The sequence below is a fragment of the Hibiscus syriacus genome, unplaced genomic scaffold, assembly GCF_006381635.1.
Source record: "Hibiscus syriacus cultivar Baekdansim isolate YM2019G1 unplaced genomic scaffold, ASM638163v2 tig00111013_pilon, whole genome shotgun sequence".
Taxonomy (NCBI): Eukaryota; Viridiplantae; Streptophyta; class Magnoliopsida; order Malvales; family Malvaceae; genus Hibiscus; species Hibiscus syriacus.
In genome coordinates, this window is record NW_024062953.1 from 164,726 (window position 1) to 188,460 (window position 23,735).

Consider the following 23,735-nt stretch of genomic DNA (forward strand, 5'->3'; position numbering starts at 1 on the left):
TATCATCTAGTACGGCGGTAAGGTTAGAAAACTTTATGCAGTTGTCGTATATAACAATAATAACGATTATTTTTTATTAATCACAAGTGTTCAAATTATATTTAAGTTAATTTTAAATATTTAAAGAATTTTTTATAATTATTTTGGTACATCATAAATTTTAAGAATTGATCTTTATTATCACTCTTATTTTATTCAATATATTTTAATTTAATAACTAAATTTTACCATTAATTTTTGTCACTTTTATTGATTTTTTTTCCAATTTTAACTTTCTTATAAATTAACGAGTGAGTAAAATGCAGTGGTAAAATAAGGGCGATAAAAAAATTATGTTATTAAAATTATAATCTACCTTAATTTTTTTAGAATTGATTATGTATTGTTAAACTTCTTTTAAAGAATAATTTCAATACGTAAGTTTGATGTATTTATAGATTATTACTTTAATTTATTTATAGATTGTTACTTTGAAGTTTAGGTTATAGAATTATTTCACACACTATTTTAATATTTTTTTTGTTAAATTTATAATTTATGTTTATATTTAGCTCTATATAGTATTATCATATTTTACATATATTTTTTAAAAAATAAGACAAAAATTCTGACAAACTTAACGAACAACGAATCGAAGAATGAGTTAAAATTCGTTGAGTTTAAGGAAATGGCACTCATTAAAATAAATTGGTTTTCTAAAAATATAATAGTACAAATATGAAATATGAATGAAACCAAAATAGTAAAGACAAAGGCCTCTTATTATATAGAGATAATTATACTGCGGTGTAATTAGAGAAATGGATCATCAATCTGTTCAAGGTTTCAGGATAGAACTTTCTTGCAAACAAATAGCAGGGTCTCTTCATTGAATTCCAAAAGCATGGCCCACTTAATACTCCTCCCTGCACCAACACACGTCTATTTTTCTTCCAAAAATGTTGTGTGCAGACATAATTCATAACAAAAAGAAAAACGAAATAAAGAAGTTTTGTACCTTGCGATCGCTTCTGAAATGTATGCTCTCCTCAATAAACTGCACAGTCAGATTTCAAAGTTTATGGCAACAAATCGGACTTTTATTTGCGTACTTAGATATGTATGTATGTGGGGATATACCGTAAGGTTTTTGAGGAAGTCAAACGTTATATCTTGGGCCCCAAATGTTCTAGGATGCCACTTCCCTTCAGACCAATCTACGTATGTGACTGATCTATTTGCGATTCCACTAGGATCAATCATCTATAATATACAAAATGGGATTCACAACTACCAAGCAAAGCTTAAAAGAATGGCATAGAAGAAACAAGCATGAGATACCGACGTTAAAAAGGGTTGGCAAGTAGTGCTCGTCCGCATAGCAATTGCGCCCATTCATATTTGGCTGACACAACATGAGATTTATGTTAATGAAGCAACACCCATCATATAAACAAAATATGAAAAAAGTATCGTGAGTTGATAACGGAGACGGGCAATAATATGGGATCACAAAATAGCTATGGTGGGTAGATTACCTTGCAGTAATGCTTGAATTTTCTGTAATATAAGTTGTCCGTCATAACTATTATAGCATGTTGACGCTTCATGGTGAACCACTGAAATTAAAAATGAATCAAAACCTGATGTATGGGAAACATCATTGTCGTGTTTTATTCTTATTATTGACAACAACACATGATAAGAGAGAGAGAAGCTAAAAGCCTTGGTGCTATGGTAAAAGGGTATACCTGTGAACCTTTCCGGAAAGCATTCTTCTCAACTTCGGGCATCATACGCTCTGAATACCTCCCGGTTCCATGTGGACCGTGATCAACAAAACTGATCAAAGGTGGAGTGTTTATATTCTTATTATGACAACAACACATGATAAGAGACTCTAAACAGAATATGCTTACCAGTCAATAAAGCTGATATTAGTGAGCATCAGGTAATTGTAAACATAGTCAAAGTTGTGAAGTGGTACGCAACTGCAGGAGAAGGTAAAAGGGAGAAAAGTTTAGATAAGAAGAATGTATGAAGAGAATGTTATGAAATGTGATGCCTTGGCTACCTATCAGAAAGCAACACAAACTGCTGGTTATCAGCATCTAAGAGAGAATGTGCCAACAGCCTCCTCTCGATATATATCATGGGAATTTTCCCCCAAACCACCTGCATTGACCTGCTTTTTAGGACGCATTATATAGTATTTTTCAAGCAGCTGTTTGAAGTTAATGATGGAAAATAATTAAAATAAAGAATGTGGAAGAGAATTTGGGGAACAAAAGGGGCATCGCCAAAACAAAAATTGCACGTACCCGCCCATCCTTTAAAATTTTCCTCTTCCTTTTCCCTTCTTTGCGCTTGGGAACCTTTAAGTAGGAAGAAGATTTAAAAAGAAATTAATGTATTTCAGCCAAATAGTAGGGATGGGAAAGAAGTAAAGAATTTTAACAAGACAAAAATTCCTTGATGAATCTCTCTACTTTCTTACTTTCACCTACCGTTTCACTATGAAAGTCTCGACCAATAAAATAACGACTTGTGTGTACTGGCTTTTCTCTGGAAGTATGTACATAAACAGAGAATCTACCCTCATGACCCTGCAGGAAGATGTTAATAATTAATACATGCAAATGAGAAGTTTCATAATTTATGCAAATATTAACGATCTAGGAACAAAGTCTTACACGAAAGAAGTTATCCCAAAGTGGCTCAAAATGTAGCGTTCCTGAAGTCAAAAACAGGAAAGCAATTTTTGGATTCTTGGATTGGATAGGAGTTGTCCTGAGGATTTCCCTAATTACAACATGAGATCTTGTCTCTTCATCACTTAACTCCCTGGCAGCAATTACTGATGGCTGGTTGAACGAAGTACAATCTCTAGAAGAAAAGATATAGCAGGCTGCGGATGTCGTTGGAGCGTAGATAAAGGCAGTTATCAAGAATATGATTGCAAATGTTACCAATACAATAATCCACACCGGTCTCTTTAGACGAGATCGCTGCCTTGAACCTGACACGAGAAGGATATCTTTTATACGGCGCTGCCATGCACGAGTTGACTTCATTGCATCACTCAGTTTCCTTATCCTACCGTATTACTGCATCACTGTGGAAGGGAAAAGACCACTAATGAAAGCAGATCAGTGTACTGGAATCCCTACATAATCTGAAAAGGGAAAGAAATAGAGCATCAAAGTGATGGTACAAGCAAGCCTACCTAAACCTAAAAAATATTGGATGTAATGCAGGGCCAGTCGGGTTTTCTTTTTTCAACCACACACATCAGGTTCACAATACTGTAGATCAAGGGGACCTCAATCTTCAGTAAGCTCTTTCTGCAACCTTTGGGGTGAGGGTGGTTAGTAAGAAAAAATATAATGTAAAGTTTAGCGGCAAAGATCAAGCTCTATATTAGGAAAATGTTAAAGCGTTGATTGATAGAAATAATCCAAATGGGAAACAGGAGCCGATATTTGATACATAGCAGTGCTGTGTTTATTACAAAATTTCAGGAAGCGAAGTCTACCTATCAAGCTAATAGAAAAGGGAGATGCATGTGAAAATAAACAACTAAGCAAATAGAAGAGAATTATGGTTTCAAATACGAATTGAAGCGAAACAAAGAATCAGAATGGAGAAGAACAAAAGACAGAATGAGTGATAAATAAGCGTATTAGTTATAGAATCATAATACACTAGTACCCTGAATAATTAAAAAAATCATTCCTATTTTTTAACCTCTACCACATAAATAAACTCAAACATCACCCTTTTTTTTCTGTTATAACAACTTTCCGATTCTTTTCTATGCTCACTCTTCGCTTCACATTACACTTGTGTCAACCATATTTGTAACATTGAAAAGCATTAACCGGTCTACTACATACTTAATTATTTATGACGTTCTTTCTTTTTTAAGGAAATTATTTATGCTGTTAAATTGATAGTTTTAGTTTGCAATTGTTTTAGTTTTATTCACTATCTTTTATATTTTGTAAAATAAAAACTATTTTCCAACTATGCCAACTTGATCAAACAAATTTCATTATATGATTGTACAATTTCTTAATGGAGTAAGCACAAATAAAATTTCAGAAATATTTTCAAGGTAGAAACATACGAGTAAAATATGTTAACACATTTCTGATGGAAGTAAAAAATAAATTCACAAGGTTTTGAACATCAATTCCTTTATTTCAAAAAGAATCTTAAAATGCCATCATTTCATGGGATAAATACATCATATTCATATGTTTCGAGGGGTGAGGGCGAAACCCAGTATAGTAGATGTGCATATAATGTATGGCTACTAAAATTTTTGCATGCGATTGTGATTTTAATTTGGAAACTAATACTTGATGTTCAGATTCAGCAAAGATACAAAAAGGCAACTAGCTACTTGCGTTTCTTTTTTGAAGGATCATCCCTGGTGCAGGCAAGTGCTGAACCAGCAGTACCGGTGAAACCCTAAAGATTTCGCTCCGGAAAAAAAAACTCTCTACGTGGTACTTAGATTAAGACAGATGTATTGGGTTAGAAATAGAAGGGTTGGGCCTTCTAGTTATCTCGCCGTCCTCTCAGACTTTATTGTTGATGGAAAAACTAGGAGTCCATTGCAACAGCTTTGGGAAGCAGAAGCAATTGAGTTGAAGGGGAGTAAGTTTGGGTTTGGGACCTAAGTGGTTTCTTCCGAGGAGATCCTGCTAACTGCTTCTCCTTGGAAACTCCTTTCCCCATTGTTCCAAGCACCTTCCTCACTTCATTTGCCAGCTCTATAACCATGTCATCCTCATGACCTGTTTAACACAAACAAATCCCATTTCTTTTCTCAAATACTCATTCAAATTCCACATTATTTTCTTAATACGTTGTATCCATGGTCTGTTTCCAGGAGAAAAAAGACTCACCTATATCATACATGGCCTTCTCCAGCAGAAAAAGATAATCTCTGTTGTTTCCACATGGTCCAACAGCAGTTGCAATTTGCCTGAAAATCTAACATCCATTAACATAAAAACTTGCATCGAAAGGTCAAAATGGAAGGAACAGAATATTACATTGCCATCTCCTCCAATGGCGCAGGCCCCAGGTAATACTTGTTTGAAACTTTGTCTGGGGTGGATGTGAAACTGCATGTTTAACATATCTGTTAAGAAAATTATGCACAAAGCAACTTCTGTAATTGAAAAAATTATGTGATGGGAATTTAGAAGCATGGGTAACTTACACAATAATTCCTGTTAGAGCAGGCTGCAGGGGATCTGCTTCCTGATTGAAAGCAATCATATATAAACATAAGTACTGAAAAAAATAAAACACGGACAGAAAAGACAATAAAAAGAAAAACTCCCGTCTTATACCTTGTAGAAGTCAACTAGGTTCTTTTGATCATATTCACATTCTCTCCGCTCCAAGTACTACAAAATGAGGATAAAAAACAGAACATAAATTTCTCTCCGAGTAAAATGAATTTGAGTGAAACAATGCCTGAAATAATGAGGAATGTTAAGTGAAAGAAATACAGAAGTGTGAATTGTGATGCACAATACCTCCATTGCTGCTCTTTCCCTTTCAGGACTGCCACGAACACAATAAGCAGCACCCCACTGGAGAAATACTTCACAGTTAGCAAACAAAGAAAACGTGCAGCTCCTAACAATAAAAATAATAATTAGCAATAATAATCAACTACTACTTACACAAACGGCTCCTTCAATTTGTTCCAAGGTGCAAGTCCTTGCAGGATTTTCAGGTGTACCTCTATGATCAATGCATGCTGCAATACGAAATATCCAGGATTCATAACCAGTAAAACAAAACATACTGCAGAAATAATTATGTTGTTGTATATTGATAAATTACTTACCAAGGTCAAAAACACGCTTATAATCCTTGATGAAGCCTATGATTTTATCATCATACTCGAACCCAGGGTTCCATACCAGTGAACCGTAACCAAAAACCCAGAGAACCATGGTTATAGAGAATACCTGAAGGGGAAAAGGGTTGATAATGTTAATTCTTCGTGTTATCGTTTTGCTTGGGGCAAGGCAATGAGTTAGGATAAGCTGAAGTTTAAAAGAAAAGATGAGTAAAAAAATGCATTTGAACAAATGGTGTGAATGGGGGGAGGCCGGGATGCTCATGATAACAGTTAAATTGAAAAATGTAAGTTGTTTAAGAAAAGAGGGAAAAGGTAGGGCATTGTGGTTTAGGGGAAGAAGGAAAACATTATGAGAAATAATAATGCAAAAAAGAGGAAAGGACTTACAGTAAGATGGAAACGAAAGAGAGAAAGCGAGGAACGATGGCTGCAGGGGAGAAGCAGAGGAAGGTGGTCCTCTCTTTCACTCTTTCTTCCTAGATGCTGTAATTTGTTTTGTTTCTATAGATAGCTGCACCTGGGTATTTGTAGCTGCCCTCTCGATTTCCCAATTACGTTATCCGAGTTATGCCCTCCCTCCTGTCCACAACCACCCACCACCTCCTCCTCTGTATTGCTTTTATTATAGGAAAGCGTGAAAAATATGGAATTAGATTCATTGAACCTGGACAGTTCGGGGAACAGGCGGTCTCGTTTTCCCCATAACTGCAGAAATTAAGGTACGTTTGATTGATTTAGATTTTTTTTGTTTTGTTTAAAGTCTAAGAACGACAGCCTAAAGTTAAAAATGGCGACTTTGAGCCGTAATAAAAAATATGATAAATATCATAATATTTTAAAACGTAATTTAAATATTATATTTTTTATATTTTTAATTAAATCAAAAAAACTATTTTTTTATAATGTTTTTTTATTGACAAACTAAAATGTTATATTCTATATAATATTTTATGTTCAACTAAAAATGTTTATAAAAAAACATTTTAAGTTGCATTTAACATAAAATATTATAATTTTTATCGTATTTTAGATTGCGTGCCAAAATTATCTTTTTTTCCTTAAATTAGACTACCACATAATAAAAAATACCTGATTTTTTTAGGCAATGCCAACCAAATCTATTGTGAACCTTTGGATTCATTGAATCTAGACGATATATTTATTACATGAAATTAAAAGAAAAAATAAACAGCGAACAGTTAAGATCAGGACTGGCTTATTGACCAAAACTGTTGCCACCAGGTAGGAATTCAACTTTCAACAATTGGAAGCTGACTTTGAATGTTCAAGTTCAGACTTCAAAGCTCAAACTATATATATGGGCCGATGATCAATTAGGTCAAATTCAAAGGGAGGCCTAGCCCTGGCCTATCATGTTAAATTAGAAATACATTTTGCTCCTAAGCCAATGGATTTCTTTGAATTCTATGTATGCAACAACTGAAATTAAATAGAAGCTCGATAGAAAAGAAAATTTATCTAAACTATACCATTTTTCTCATTTAAGTGCTTAAATTATTTTTTGATAAATCTAAGTGCCTTGTGGCTGTTGGTTTCAGCCAGTCAAATCAAAAGCCATAGAAAATCCAAACCAAAGGATTGTCTTGTATACTAGTAGATCAGTAGCTAGGCGAAGTTATAAGGGGAAAGTGTTTTTCCGATAGCAAAACAAAGGTCCAACACCAAAACAAAACACAGAAAAATAGGATATATAGACCACACACCATTTAATTTCACACGATTAAAAATCCCACAAATTGCTACACAGCACATTAGTTAATATAGACACTTCCCAGGAAGATAGTTGGGGGAGGGGGTCCAAAACCTATCATTAGGGTACAAACCCAACATCCTTCAAGTATTCATGCTGAAGAGCACTTCTTGCCGTAATTCTTTTGCTGGGATCCATGCACAGCATTTTCTGGATGATAATAGACACGATGTATCATCAGTTCAAATTGCAGAGAAGCCATATATGGTTATTAATTTCTGTCTTATTCCAAAATCATTATCCAAGTGGGGACATTTCAAAGACCATCAAAACTCACTCCATTTCAGGAAAATGGCTGCTCTTAAATCAGAAAAACAACTTTTACAAATTTTACTAAGATCAGCCACGGTTAAGATGATAATCACCAACATACACAGAGAACTGAGATAAAAGTTCAAAGTCATTCATGTCTACACTAAAGCTCAAGATTATCTTATGTAATTGCCATGTACCTTTTGCCCACAAGTCCACAACTATGAGAACTGTGAAAGATCCTTTATCTTAAATTAATGCCACTTTGATACTTGCTAGTTCACATGGAAAGGTAAAGCAAAAAAAAAAAAGCCAAATAAACACTTACAGAAAGAAGGTCAATGCCACTGGATTCAAGATTTGGAGCAACAGATGCCAAATCCTGCAAGTAAAAGGTGCATCAATTAGTTCAAACAAAATTTTCTCTCTAATAGGTTCACAACAAAACATACAGCCTCTAGATGTCATAAACACAATTTTACCTGAGACGGCCACTTCGGAAAAGCAGACTTAAAATCAGGCAATGAAGTCACTCCAGGCCATGTATCCTCATTTGGAGTACCCAAGATTCTTCACAGAATATGAATAATAATAATATTAGCAGATCAGTCTAAAATGAATGCACAAGATTTTGGGAGTGAATTTGCATGGATATCTACAAGCAACATCTAGAAGGCAATTCTTTTATGTTGAACGACCAAAAAGTGCCCCATTTTCTTTGAACATGCATGTATAAAGGCTAGTAAAAAAAATACATTTATAAAGGATTCTGCGGGAATATGGACAACTTAAATACTGATAAAGAGCCCTGATAGGCCCATTCCCAAGGAGGATATTAAAACAATAAATGAATCCAATTGTCAAAATAAGAATTTCTGACAGGATCCATGCTTTCTAATGCCAAAAAGCACTTATTCGAAACAAACATTCATGGTTATGACTCACGGTAATGCATTGTCTTCTGCAGGTTAAGAAGGCATGAAATGTCAGAAGAGTAAAACTGTAAGACTTATTCGAAAGGGTACTATAAAATTTGGCCCTGTACCACTTTTCAAGATTTGGAACCTAAAGAAAAAAAAAATTCAGGATTAGGCACCCCAACTTCCATTCCGTCAAGCATTTTGCACCACTGACTAACAATATTAGTCGAAATGCTGGTATGGCAATATTGACCAATAAAAATGTGGCATGTGTTATTTTTCCTTAAATTTTTAAGAAAAAATTCAAAAGACAAAAAAAAAACTTGATTTTAAAAATCAAAAAGAAAATTCCAAAAAAAAGAAGATAAATGGAGTATATGCATAAATTATACTATAAATGTTATTAGTAACGACTTAAGCAAATAAAACCCATGAATCACTATGGCACTGCAAATGGATTGTAAAGAAGCTAAAATTTTAAGACCCTTATGCATTAAAGTCGTGCTGCTAAAAACATTCCTAGTTGTCGCATTTTTTTTTTATAAGAATTGAAACCCCTTTCATGATCAAAGGAGCTCGTAAAGAAGCTCCATAAATCAGCGGAAGGAGGAAAAGAGTGTCTTAAAATTTCATTAAACATAAAGAAAATTACAATAGAGATACAACACACCAGACACCCTTTAAGGGGATTAGAAACCGTAAGACAACCGTAAACATAAACACAGAAATCAGCCTATTCCAGCCTTAGCTAATGCATCAGCCTCTTCGTTAGCTGTCCTAGCAACCCATCTAACAACACTCTCAGAAGCTCTAAGCCTATCAACTATGTCATTAACAATAAAAGCATACACATGAGGACATAAATCAACATTCTTAATCCAATCCACAGCCACCCTGCTATCACTCTCGATAATCAACCGATCCTTTACAATCCCCTGAAAGGAGACAAAAAAGGATAAACCCCTTTGAATAGCTTTAAGCTCCATCAATGTAGGAGGACCAGAACCAGAAGACTCCTTGAAAGAGCCTAATATCATTCCAGAATGATCTCTTAAGATGACACCAAGACCGCTCTTCTTCCAATCGCAACTAGTTGCAGCATCAACATTCAATTTGAGGAAGCCCTTCGGAGGAGGTAACCAAGGGATCTTAGATGAAATCACTTTATTGTAAGATCAACTAGTTGTCGCATTGTTAAGATTGAGCACCAGCAATGCTCAAAAACTGGCTTATGCAAAACTTCCATGCATATGATGAATGCAACCAATCTCATAAATTGAAGTATAAAGAAACTGGAGAGAATATATAGGTGGTAGTTAGTTGAACAAGTACATTGAATATTTCTTGTTATCAAGGGCACTAGGCACACTTAAGGTGCAAAGTCCTACATAGCCTGAGGCGCAAGGCTCAGAAAAAGGGCTCACATGAATGATACAAATACTTAAATAATCAAGACTACCAAAACTAAACTAAAACAGTCCGTCTAGCTAAGTTTCTCTTTTCTCGTTTTGCAAGCCAAAAACATTCAAAAGACAGTTTACCCCTTATTATCCAAAACCCAAATTTAGTGTTTATGCGGACATTGGACAAAATGACAAGAATATTTAAATAATATTTTTTCCCAATATATGAAGAGCAGAACGAATGAGTAAGAATAATATAAAAGAACAGAAAAATAGAAACTAAACCTTGATGAACCTGAACACACACACACAAATATTGGGGGGTGTTCAAGCCACTATGCAAACGAATTATGAATTTAAGAACAGCCTGTCTTCATTTCAGATTCATAATTAGACAATATCCTAAATCATTTTTTGAATGACATAAACCTTCCTTCCAGATTATCTGAGCAAAGACATTTAGAGAATGCACTAAAGGTGAAAAAGAAAGATACGAAATGACTAAATCAGAAATAAAAAACTTTACCAATTCAGCAAATGAAACTAAAATAAAATGAAGCTACAACTGTGGTAAGGAGGGTACAACACCTGAAGATCTTGAATAGTTCATCAATCTCAGAATCCCCAGGAAATAATGGTCGTTGGTTCACCATCTCAGCAAAAATGCAGCCCACAGACCACACATCAACAGGAGTCGAGTAATGGCGAGATCCAAGCAGTATTTCGGGTGCTCTGTACCACAGGGTAACAACCTAGAGATAACGTCAACCTTAGAAGCCAAGCTAATATTGGTATGCTTATGTACTGAAAATATTGAGCTTGCAGATAATAGCCACACACTTTTCTTCTAAACATTAGAATATATCCAAATAAAAACCAATTCACTTATGCTCTAAAGGGACCTAAAGTTGCATTTGAGACCCCAAGTAACAATAATCCTAAATTAATGTCGTCAGAAATAGAACGAAATAATTTTATCCTACAAAATGCAAAGCAAACTGAAGTTTCTTTGTTCCAACTTGTAATTGTTATGTATAAAAAGAGGATGAAACATTATTTTCAAGAGTTAATCAGCAAATGCCTAGAAAAATACAACAACCATTAACCATATGACATTGAACAGCCAAAAACCTCAAACATGATGATTCTTGATACCTCATGTGTAAATGTTCTAACAGGAATACCAAATGCTCGGGCCAGACCAAAATCAGCAAGCTTCAGTGCATTGGTACGGCGATCTATCAGCAAATTTTGTGGTTTTAGATCTCGGTGAAGAACCCTATGAGAATGACAATAAGCAATTCCACGGAGAATTTGATAAAGGAAGGTCTGCAAGATGATCAAACAACAAATTACTATTATGAGTAATATTATCATCACCCAAATCCATTAGAAAACCAAGGTCAAACAATGACTGACGGTAGCTAGGTATTTCTGCATTCAGAACAAGACCCTAACCTAGAATAAAGACGGGTTTCAAGTATCACAATATTTCTACTTAGTTTTTGTCCACCACATGAAGGTGCAAGATTATAGATGACAAGATTAAAAAGGTCCCTCAAAGTGCCTTGTAAGCTGGTATTTTCAAATGTTATAAACAATCTGTCATTGGCGGTAAGTTAATGGAATTATTCTTCAGTTTATTGAATTATTCTCCAATTTTCTAACAATTTGGAATCAGATTTATGATTTTGACCAGAATGGAACGCAGGATTGAAGGGTTGGAGAATACTATGGAAGACATCCAAGGGAAAATCGTTCAAGTGAAGGATTTCATGTGTCGGTTACAAGCTTGGATGAAGAAAAAAAAAGATGAAATAGACACTGAAATCCTTCAACAGGTGAACGGCAAATCAACAGTTCTCACAGATCCTCCTATGGTGTCTGAAGCTGTGGCTGAAAACACTGATGGCCAAGGCCATGCAGGTCGTTTGGAGGCTGTCCAGCTTTGAGATGAGACTCGTCAGTTTTTTTTTTCTGGTGGCAATCCGTACGGGTGGCTTAATCAAGCAAAACGATATTTTCACTTCAAGCTATTGGTGACAAGGATAATTTAGAGGCTGCTGCCGTGTGCTTTGACGGTAAAGCCTTGAATTGGTTTCAAGGGTGTGAAGCTAGAACACCAGTTGTCACATGGGATGTATTTAGGGTGGCTATTGTTCAAAGTTTTACTCCATCACAGTAAAAGAACTTGTTTGAAGTTTTGTTAGGTTGCAGCAAAGTGGAAGTGTTGCACAGTATAGAGAGGATTTTGAATTGCTCTCTGCACCCTTGAAAGATGCAGATGATGAGGTTTTAACAGGGATTTTTATGAATGTTTGAGATAGTAAAATTAAGGCAGAATTGTGTCTTAGTAGTTTGGGTTCTCTCAGCCAGATTATGGATCAAAGCGAACGCATAAAAGAAAAGAATTGGCACTCAGTCTGCAAGGGAGTGGAGTTCTGGATCGATGGTTTGCAAATCATACAAGATTTTTTTCTGTTTAACTTGGGCAATGCTGATGTTGACCTAGGATTAGATTGGCTGGAAACTTTAGGAGATATTCAAGCCAACTTCAAAACCTTGACACTGAAGTTCCAAACAAAAAGGCAAACAAAGATTATTAAAGGTGATACTTCGTTGTCCAAGTCAGTGGCTTCACTTAAAATCTTGTTCAAGGGACTGCAAGAAGATGGAGAAGGGTGTTCTGTTGAACTGATTAAATTGAATGCAAAGGTAGACTTAGATAATTCTGATTTGCAGCAGTCATTAGTAGAATTTGGGAATTTATTTGAGGAACCAAAAGGGCTGCAACCGAGTCATGATCATGCCATCGAAAATACTTAAGAATCTTACGCAGTCATTTCTGATCAGTTTCCTTCTTTTCACCTTGAGGACATGGTGACACTCGTTGGGGCGGGTATTGTTAGATCTGCAGTTATTAAGATAAGATTTGGTACACTATGTTTGTTTGTTTTTTATTATGCATTGATTGTCTCTAGTAGTTACCATCCATTTTAATTTATGTTGTTTATTGTGATCTCTAGCAGTTACTAATGGTTATTTTGGTGGATTATTTGTACCAGAAAGAAGGGAAAACATGGGAGGTTTTTGGCTGGACAGTTCTTGGTTAGTTTTGAGATGAAAAAGGTCCCTCAAAGTACCTTGTAGGCTGGTATTTTCGAATGTTATATGTAATCTGCCATTGGCAGTAAGTTTATTGAATTATTCTCCAGTTTTCTAACACTGTTAAAGTCCAAAGTGGCAAACTTTGAGCATAAAACCCTTCAAACAGAAGAATAATCTGACTCACTTTAATCATGCGTGGATCTTCACCAAATTCTGGACATGAATCCATGTGCTTCTTTAAATCCAAGTCCAGATATTCAAAGACCAAATATAAACGCTTCTCACTGTGCACTACATCCTGCAGCCTGTCACCAAAAGAGCAATCAGAGAAGCTTACTGAAAAACAGTTACAGGCAATATGCACTCAGCGCAACATGTAGGTTTCCTATAACTTATTCACACGTCATGTTATATTCAAGTAGCATCCATAGTAAAAAAAACGTAAAATTCTTTGGCAGGCTTGACAAACATGACTAGATAGCAATGACACGAGTTCTGTAGTCTAAAAAATGTATATGTAGTTATTAAAAGCTAGTAAGGTAAACACTATTCAATAGCTTTTCAAGTTTAATATTATATGTAATGCAGGTTGTTTATGTTATAGATTATTGCCTGTGCAACATCATACAGATTCCGAATTCATTTTTTTAGCTTAAAACATGAGTGAGAGAGGTAGAGAGGGAGTGAGAGAGAATCCAAAAAGTCATTCTTCCTCCGGTGAGGAATGGACAACGTTCGTGGATAATCTGAGCAAGAGAGTTTCAAGGAAAGCGTTAAGGGAACTCTTCCACTACCAAGGTCCAGTCGTTAGGGTCTTCATTCCAAGTGTGACGAACAAACCAAAATATAAAACTTTTACGTTCGCTTTTGTTCAGTTTGCTAATGAGGTTGGTTTAAGGAAGGCTATTGAGAATGTCAATGATACGTGGATAGATGGGAGAAGAGTCTCTGTGGGGGCTGCAAAATATCAAAACTTTCGAATAAGGGCTGAAGGTGCAAGCAGAGGTCAGGCGGAAGCTAAGAAATCGAATAAAGGTGAAAAAATGAGGTTCAGAGATGGAGTTGAGTGTCCGAGAAGTATAAGGGATGACAGATCTTACAAAGAAGCATTGGTCTCGACTAGAAGGTTGAGGGTTGAACCTAAAAACAGGGAGAATAGAAAAGGCAATATGCAAGTTGCAGCAGGGATGAAGAACGTTTGGGAGATGTATATCCCTTCAGATAAATCGTGTTGGATGAAATGCTCTTTAACAGGGATCGTCAAATCATCTTTTGAGTTAGAACTGGTGCAGAGGGCTTTATCCAGTGAGGGAGTTGAGGTTAAGGTCGCTAGTTGGGGTTATGCATTGAACTCCTGTATTATCACTTTCAGGTCAGTTGAAGAACTATCAGAGATGCGGACTAATAAGAGCGGAGTTATTTTTCTGGTTTGACTGGTTGGCTCCCCTTCTGAATGAAGATGGAGTCCCAATGACATACTGCTTGATTGAATTATATGGAGTTCCACTACTATGCTGGCAAGAATCGTTCCTGGAGAGGCTTGTTGGGAGATGGGGTGCATTCAGGAGTCGACAAAGAATAGAGAGGACTTGTCGGCGACGAGATTGCTAGTAAGGGCAACGAGTCCTTTTGACATTCCGGATATGATTACTTTAGGATCATATGGTAGATCCTTTAAGGTGAGAATTAAGATGGGATCGATGTTCTAAAAGTTAAGTGATTTTCTAATAAAGGCATCAGAGGGGGTTTCAGATGATTTGTTCAGTGAGGTTGCATCGTCAGAGGAAGAGAAAGGTGGTTGGACGATATTGGCAGAAGCCAGAAATGAACAATCAATTGAGGAAGCACGAATAAGGGTGGACACGTGGATTGAACAAGGAGGATCAGTTGGAATTGAAGGCGACGGTGGAGGACAACAATCAATGATTCAGATTAGAGGTAGGGAACATATTAATGATGGGGTGTCAGATCTCCTCGTTATTAGGAGAAATCCTCCCGGGGAATATGAGGGTCTCAGTTAATGAACCTGGATTTTAATGAACAAGCACAATTTGAGGAAAATTGTGAGCCCAATTCTCCCATATTGAGAATTAAACCTTCTGGGCCTGCAGTAAACATAGCTCAGTCTGATTTTGGAACATGACGGTTCTGAAGGAGTTTTACGCGAGGAAGGATTTGTTGCAAAGGGAGGATTATCTACTGTGGAGCCGATAAAAGAAGGAACATTTGAAGGTGAATGCATAATTATTTATCTTAATAGTAGGGATAAAATCACTAGCAACTCCAATAGATTATCACCTGAGAAAGAGTGTGGGGTGAACGAAGGCAACCAAGAGACACGTTTAAGGGATATTCTACGGTGGAGAACGTGGAACCCTTTTTCAAGCCGATTATCTATAAGAAACACTCCGGATGGGAGGAGGAAGAGAAGATTTTTAATAAAGTGTACAACAGATCAAGAGAGAGAAGGATATGGTTTCGATCGGAGATAGGAGGAGAATCTACTCAAGCGGTGGATCATTTAAAACAAGGGGAGAATGTAGATGATGCAAGTATGGGCCAGAATAATTCTTTGGCAAAAACGGGAGATGGAATTGCCATCGATGAAGAATATGATATTAATCTTCAAGGTTTAACAGAGTATCAAATTCAAACCAATAAAGGGAGACCATTGGTGGATTATCAAATTGGTAAAGTTTGTGGGAAAGATAATAGAAGAAATAGAAGAATGATGATAAGGGATGCGCTAGATCAGGTCAGTAATTCTACGATTTCTTCCTCCTCTTTATCCGTGTACTTGGAGGAAACTTTGGCTATAAGAGAAATTAGTAAGTTGTTGGGAATATCATTTAAGGATGGGAAGAAGGCCTTTCTGAAGAAAATAATCAACCTGAAGAAAGGATCAGGAGGAGCTAGGGAGAGATAATTCCCTGGTGCTTTTTAGTAGGTTTTTTAGTTATTTTTTCACCATGCCAAATCTATCCATCATCACTTCGAATATAAGGGCCTAGGAAGAAAAGAGAAACAACATGCAGTACAAAGCTTGGTATCTAAAAAGAATGTCTTTTCTTTTTTTACAAGAAACCAAGGTTAACATTTTACAAAGGTTAAAATTTTGTAAACAAAAGGTTCATTGCCATTTTAGGGCAATTTAGAGAGAACCAATTTAATTGTGGTTTCATCAATGTATATGGGTCGACTAAGGAGGACGAGAAAGCAATCTTTTTTGAAGAGTTATCCTCCTATCTGGATAGTCGGAGGATTCCTTTATGTGTGGGAGGGGATTTCAATGTATATCTATCTCAAGAAGAGAATGAAGGCAGATCACAGAATTAAAATTCAATGGAGTTGTTTAGGTCGTTCATTCATCAAGTATGCCTTATAGACCTTCCTATAATACGGGTAATTTCACATGGTGTAACAACAGGGAGATTCCAACCTTTGTAAGGCTCGACAGGTTCTTGGTGGATGCTAATTTTATGGTTGCTTTCCCAAAAATTACTCAGTTTCTTCTCCCAAAGTCAATTTCAGACCACAATGTTGTTATACTTGAGAATGGTGGTGTCAATTGGGGTAAGAGACCTTTCAAACTATTTAATTATTTGTGGAGGAGGGCTTTGAGGAGATGGTGCAATCGGCAATCATAGATCATAAAGGGGGAAAAAGAATCTCAAGTATTTTGAGAAATACTAAAGCAACCATAAAAATATGGTCTGGAAATAGAAATCTGTAACCGACTGTTTCAATTTCTGCTATAGAAGGGAAAATACACAATCTGAAACGGGAATTACAACAGAATCCTGAATCGGTTGGATTAGTAACTTCATTGGTTGTATTGAGGAAGGAATTATGGAGATTGTACATAATCAAATAGCAAATTTGGTACCAAAAGTCTAGATCTAAATGGGTGAAAGAAGGAGATCGAAATTCCAAATTTTTTCATATATGTGAACCTAATTTTTTTTTGTTGATAGAAGTTGGAGGTCTCATTAAAAACCTCCTTCATAGTTGACCCTTTGGAAAAAGGTCATCCAGCGGAAGGAGGAAAAGAGTACCTCATTTTATTAATAACAGAAGCATACATTAGAGACCTTTACAAAATAGCAAATACTTAGCCAATCCCTACCTTAGCTAACTTATATGCTTCCCAATTACTACACCTAGGAATAAACTGCACTACCAAACCCCTTGACAGTACATAAGACTTAATTTCCTTGATTAAATTACTAAAAAACACCGGAGAGAGACTTGGAAAGTTGACCCACTCCACTGCATTCTTGTAGTCAGTTTCCAGAATTAATCTGCCCATAGAAGCCCAAACAGAGGAGTAGAAAATGTCAACAGCCTTTCTAATAGCTTTCAACTCTGCTAAAGGGGGTGGCCCTGGCCCTGTGCTTTCTGAAAACGTTGCTAAAACGAAACCGTTATGATTTTTGAGGATACCCCCAATGCCGCCCGCAATCCCATCCTTTTTCACTGCACCATCGACATTAAATTTAAAGAAATCAACTGGTGGAGGGAGCCAATTATGGACAGACCTATTAGTAGCGTGAAGACCCTTGAAACCATCTACTAAAGTAGGGTCAGATATTAACAAGTCCACCAGAATCTGCACTTGATGGAACTTTGCTAGAAACCATTTAACTAGCCTGAACTTTACGATGAAGAAAAGTGAGTCTGTCCATAACCTTGTTATCGAAAACAATAGAATTTCGATAATTCCATATCGACCAAAGAACCACTGCTGGAACTAATTTCCAGATAAGTGAATTAGCCACCAAATCAGGCCAAGAACTGAGAAGAGTAGAAATATCCCCAGGCAAAACTGTGCTAACGTGCCACAGACTGAGAAACTTATACCAAACCTCATGAGCCACAGGGCAGACAATAAACAAATGTTGAACCGTTTCTCCACTTAATAAACACATCGGACAAAACTCCCCATCTGATAACGGGATCCCCTTGTTCTTCAGCTGGGACTTACTGCCAGTTTTTTATGAGTAATTTGCCAAAGAAAGGATTCTATTCTAGGAGGGACCAAACCTGTCCATACACACTTATTCCAAAGAGGAATACCCACCTGTCCTTTACCAATAGTCCTTCTACAAGAGCCGACAGTAAACAAACCATCGCCCTTCCCTGTCCATGATAAAAAATCATCCACTTCCTCTGTCAACTGAAAGTTGTTTAATTTGATCATTAGTTCCAGCCATTGTTCCAACTCCCAATCACTTAGATTTCTTCTTGTACGGATATCCCAAGTCCATCCGTTCGAATCATAACTTCCAAAATCACTAACCCGTCTCGATTGATTCGTTGACAACACAAAAATTCTCGGAAACTGAATTTTCAGCGGTGAAAAATCAACCCAAACATCATTCCAAAAAGAAATTGGCTTGTCATTCCCCACTTGGATTCTAGAATGAGATCTAAGCCTCTCACCAATCGCATCATTCTTCAAAAAACTACTAACAATTCCTTTCCAAATCCAAGAGTCTTGTGTTGAATACGCACTACTAACCGACATCGACATACTATCGATGTTATGTTTACAACAAATCAAAAGAGATTGTATTCTATGGTTGCTCTTAGGGTAAAAGGTAATCTCATTCAAGAACCTTCACTCATTAAGACAAGTGTTCAAGATCATTTCTTTGAGATTTATAATTCTAGATCGACTTTGGAAGTAGAAGATATGAAGTTGAACTTTGCCAAAATTACCAGGGAACAAAGCCAACTGTTGGAAAAGGAATTATCAGACGAAGAAATATGGTAAACTATTAATTCTTGTGATAGTAACAAAGCCCCGGGGACAGATGGGTTGAATATGAAGTTCTTTAAAAAGTTTTGGTCTTTCCTTAAAGAGGACATAATGAAATTCCTCAAGAATTTTATCTTGGGTAAAGATTGGGAGCATGTAATCAACCATACCTTCATTACCTCATCCCAAAGAGATCCAATCCAGAAAGCCTAGATGACTACAGACCCGTCAGTTTGGTCGGAGGAATGTATAAGATACTTTCGAAGTGTCTTCCAAGAAGGTTAAGATTTTGCATTAACGATATAATCAACCCTTCACAATTCGCTTTTATTCCAGATCGTCAAATTCTGGATTGCTCATTCATTACCAATGAAGGGATTGATCATTGGAGGAAAAAATGCCTTAAGGGAGATGTGTTGAATAGGGGTGTGCAAATCCGGGTACCCGGAACATCCGGGTCGATGATTTCTCGGCCCGTGTCCCAACCCGGGTGTTGCGGGTACCCAGATTTTGCTTTTCATTTTTAAATTATTAATTTAAAAAAATATACACAAATTTAAATGTTCAAAACTTTGAATTACATACTCCAACATCCGAACATAAAATTTCAAAGTTCGAAATACAAAATCTAATAATCCATAATATAAAAAATAAAAACTAACCGGGTAATCGGATACCCAGAAAAACAGAATTTTGTGACCCGGGCCCGACCAAGGAAATGTCGGGTCGGGTAATTTTTTTTAAAAAAAAATTACCCGGTTTTTTAATGTTCGGGTTGGCGGGTTGGGTATTTTTTGTGCACCCCTAGTGTTGAAGGTGGATTTCAGGAAAGCTTATGACACAGTGGATTGGCAAATTTTGTTTAAAGTTATGGAGACAATGGGCTTTGAGGTGAAATGGCACAACTGGATGAGTAAATGTGTTACTTCGGCCTCTGTCTCGGTATTGGTAAACGGTGTCCCTACTGAGGAATTTCAAATGGGCAAGGGACTTAAACAGGGTTGTTCCCTATCTCCATTGCTTTTTAATCTGATTGGGGAAATCCTCAATTTACTGCTGCTGAAGGCGGTTTGAATATCAGTAGGAATGAAGGATCTTTCAATTTATCGCATCTGCAAGTTGCAGATGACCTTATAGTTTTCTGTAATGCTTCGAAGACTCATACTAGAAATGTGAAGAGAGTATTACATGTTTTCGAAATTAAGTCTGGTCTTCAGCTGAATTTCTCCAAAAGTAGATTATTTAGCATTAATACAAGCGAAGAAGAGGTGAAAGATTGGGCGTCTTCTATAGGTTGTACAGTTGGCACCTTTTCGTTTGAATACCTTGGTTTTCCGCTTGGAGCTAAAAGAAATTCAACAACTTTGTGGGAACCTGTCATTCAAAAATTTTACAGTAAACTTGTTGGTTGGAAGGCAGCATCTCTTTCCTTGGCTGGAAAATTGGTTCTGTTAAAAGCATTTTTATGTTCTCTCTCAAATTATTTCCCATCAATTTTCAAGATCCCGTCAAGTGTGAACAGGAAGTTAATGCCATAATGGAAAGATTCTTGTGGGGGGAGGATCAAAGAGGAATAAGATATATTCGGTAAATTGGATGATTGTATGCAAATCTAAATACAATGGAGGTTTAGGAGTAATGGATCTCAACTTAATGAATAGAGCCCTTTTAGGTAAATGAACCTGGAAGTTTGCAAATAAAAATGACTCTGAATGGAGAAAGCTAATTTGTAGAAAATACAGTTTAGATCAAAGTTTGTTGATACTCAATACTAGTATACCAACTCAGGCTTACTGGATTTGGAGATCGATGGTGAATAACCATTTTAGAAATGATTCTTTTGGCTTCAGATTTTGCAACCAGTTTCGAATCAGAGTGGGAAATGGGGAGAATATTAGTTTTTGGCATGACACTTGGGTTATGGAGTCCCCCTCAAAGAAGTTTTCCCTAGGTTTTTTGCCCTTTCTACTAATCAAAATGGAAGGTTAAGGGAGTTTGGTGAATTTGGAACTTCAGGATGGTCTTGGCTTGTAGAGTTGAGAAGAAATTTGTGTGATTGGGAGTTTGATCAATGGGTCAAATTGACGGCAACAATCAATAATACAAGTCTTGTGGAAAATTCGAGAGATGACCTATTTTGGAGAGGTAATGGCGATGGTGTTTACTCAATTAGATCTTGTATGAAAACTTGCTCCATCGATTCGAATTTAGATCATTTTTGGAAAGGGTACCTTTGGAAGGGGTTGGTGCCTCCAAGGGTGGAGACCTTCATGTGACATGTAGTTCATCAAAAATTGTCTGTAAGGGCTGAATTAATCCTGGGATTTTGGATCCACTGTGCCCTCTATGCAAGCTGGAAATGGAGTCTTCCTCGCATTTATTCTTCTCTTGTACTGTTGCGTGGGGATTGTGGAATAGGTTTCTAATTTGTGGAAGATATCAGTTGTCATACATGAAAATGCATATTGCTTTCTTTCAGCTTGGGAGGAATTGGTGCCTCATTCATCTATTTGGACTTTTATTCCTGGTGTAGTTTTGCGGATGATTTGGAAATGTAGGAATATCATTGTTTTCGAAAAGGGAGTGTTTGATCCGATTCAGTTGTTCTTCACAACAAGGTTCAGATTAGCAGCTTGATTCCTAGCAAAATTCACTAATTTTCCTCCCTCATTGGTTATCCCTCTCTTGGAGATCTTTGCTCTGCCCCCAAAAGTCAGCTAATAAATCAGATTTCTTGGTCCCCTCCTCCGGTTGGTTTTCTAAAGTTGAATGTGGACGATGTTGTCAAAGGTGATTGGAAAGCAAGAGGTTTAGGAGGGATTCTAATAGATAACTCCGGCACAATACTAGGATCTTTTCAAGAAGTTGTTGGTTCAGGTCCTCCATCTTTGATGAAATTAATGGCCATTAAATCTAGTTTAATTTTCTTTGAATCTTCTAGCTGGTGTTCTAAGGGAAGGTTGATTATTGAGAGTGATAGTAAATTGCGTGTGGAGTTGATTAAGAATTTGGATAAATGCCCAAGTATGTATGTTTCAATTTCTAAAGAAATTGCGGATAAGATAAAAAACTTGGAGGGTATTATTCGTTGGACAGCTAGGTCAATAAACTTAGAGGCTGATGCTTTAGCAAAGACAGGAATAGGTTAAGAAAAGGAGTGTGAGTTGGTTTTTGTTTTTTCTTGTCTTTTGGTTTATATGGAAAAGTTTCATTGTACTCATGTGCTTTGTATCGCTCTTTTAATTAATAAAATTTGAGGAACTTTTTTCCTACTTCCGCTTATATATATCTTATGGTGTTCTAGAAATCATGAAGGGATTTTAACGATAGCTCCCCTTCTTATAAAAAAAAAGTAGCGCAAGCAAAAAAGTGAAATCAGTGTGATCGTGTAAACTAATGAGTGGTGAAACAGCAATGTGATTATATGATGAGTCGTGTAGTGAGGTGCATTGCCTACCTAACGATATTTCCATGTTGCATTTCCTTCAAGAGCGAGATTTCTCTAATTGCAGTGCTAGGTACACCTTCGTCTTCCTGCTCTAAGCGAATCTTCTTCAAAGCAATTGTTTCATTGGTAACGCGGTCACGAGCCTTGTAGACAACGCCATAGGTTCCTTCGCCAATCTTCTCTACTTTCTCGTACTGGAAATCTCAGTGGGGGAGCATAAGGGAGCAAAAAAAGAAGGAAATTGAAATAAAATGAAATGACAGATCTAATTCGATTACCTGGTCCATGTGCAGCCCCACCAGAATTGAATAATAAAATAAGCTAGAACAAAGAGGAAAAAGAAAACAGTTAACTCTTCTCAAACAAGAATCTAAGAAAAATGAATTCGATGTAATCTTTGAGAAGCTTTTATGGAAGGGAATTGAAGTTTGAGTGGATGCAGAAAGCCGAACCGTGGAAATGAAATAGGGAAGCAAGCAAATGAATGAGAATCCACCCAATACAAAAGCACACAATAAATCAATAAAAGTAAAACCCAAAGTGAGAGAAGAGAGGTACTTGAAATGATAGGCGGATTTGCCTGTGAGCAAGTGAGTGAGTTGAGGAGTAGAGAGACGAATTATTTCTCTTATTTCTATTTAAGTACAGATGTTGCTCTCAAGCGTGAACCCTAAAACCGGGAGACCAATTGACCCATTTAGAGTTAACTTCTCTTCGGCCTCGCTCCAATATTTTCTTTCCGGAGAAACTACATCAATGGTCACTAAAGCTTGGATACATTTTCGTTGTCACCATTAAAGTTAAAAGGTTGTAAAATAGTCACTGATATTTATCTCAATAACGTAAAGCATAATCATGAGGCAGTAACTGTAACACCCCAATTTAGGGGCTAAATTTTAAGAAATTATAAAGTATTAGATTTAATTAGTATTTTGAAAGAAATAGTGAATTAAATTGTAAAATTTCAAATTTAGCAGATCATTTTCAGAAATGCAAAAATTTTAGTGGCTAAACTCATGATTTTATCATTTTTCTTTAGGAGTTAGTATTTCTGTAGAAATACACTCATAATTCCTCTCCCGGTCAACAACTTTCAACTCCGATCTACTCGCTATCCGATCTCCGATCGACGAGCCGAAACCACCATCGTGTTCGTTGTCAAGCGAGGAACAAAACCCCTCAAACCTTTCGTCGTGAATC

General features: G+C 36.5%; 3 protein-coding genes across 4 annotated transcripts; all 3 read right to left on the bottom strand.

Annotated features, from left to right (window-relative positions):
• Positions 1-749: 749 nt before the first annotated feature.
• Positions 750-3,154, bottom strand: LOC120150062 (glycosyltransferase BC10-like). The gene is made up of 11 exons (XM_039162768.1): positions 2,673-3,154; positions 2,487-2,585; positions 2,301-2,354; positions 2,054-2,154; positions 1,899-1,970; positions 1,731-1,821; positions 1,518-1,598; positions 1,325-1,384; positions 1,120-1,242; positions 998-1,036; positions 750-903 (listed from the first exon to the last, which is right to left on the bottom strand). Exons 1-11 carry the CDS (start codon positions 3,051-3,053, stop codon positions 826-828), a joined length of 1,179 nt encoding a protein of 392 aa, XP_039018699.1. The 5' UTR covers positions 3,054-3,154; the 3' UTR covers positions 750-825.
• Positions 3,155-4,319: 1,165 nt separating this feature from the next.
• LOC120150067 (gamma-glutamylcyclotransferase 2-1-like) lies at positions 4,320-6,439 on the bottom strand. Its single transcript, XM_039162774.1, has 9 exons — positions 6,260-6,439; positions 5,855-5,978; positions 5,688-5,764; positions 5,538-5,594; positions 5,349-5,405; positions 5,216-5,256; positions 5,046-5,117; positions 4,896-4,975; positions 4,320-4,784 (listed from the first exon to the last, which is right to left on the bottom strand). Exons 2-9 carry the CDS (start codon positions 5,961-5,963, stop codon positions 4,591-4,593), a joined length of 687 nt encoding a protein of 228 aa, XP_039018705.1. The 5' UTR covers positions 5,964-5,978; positions 6,260-6,439; the 3' UTR covers positions 4,320-4,590.
• A 1,116-nt stretch (positions 6,440-7,555) lies between these two features.
• Positions 7,556-23,172, bottom strand: LOC120150064 (cell division control protein 2 homolog A). 2 transcript variants are annotated; one of them, XM_039162770.1, is made up of 9 exons: positions 23,094-23,171; positions 22,814-22,856; positions 22,545-22,729; positions 13,511-13,631; positions 11,374-11,547; positions 10,807-10,970; positions 8,378-8,465; positions 8,224-8,277; positions 7,556-7,793 (listed from the first exon to the last, which is right to left on the bottom strand). In XM_039162770.1, exons 2-9 carry the CDS (start codon positions 22,820-22,822, stop codon positions 7,704-7,706), a joined length of 885 nt encoding a protein of 294 aa, XP_039018701.1. In that variant the 5' UTR covers positions 22,823-22,856; positions 23,094-23,171; the 3' UTR covers positions 7,556-7,703. The 2 variants fall into 2 exon arrangements, with proteins under 2 accessions (XP_039018701.1, XP_039018702.1); XM_039162771.1 differs by lacking the exon at positions 7,556-7,793 and adding an exon at positions 7,811-7,843 and having other exon boundaries at positions 23,094-23,172.
• Between the last annotated feature and the right edge of the window lie 563 nt (positions 23,173-23,735).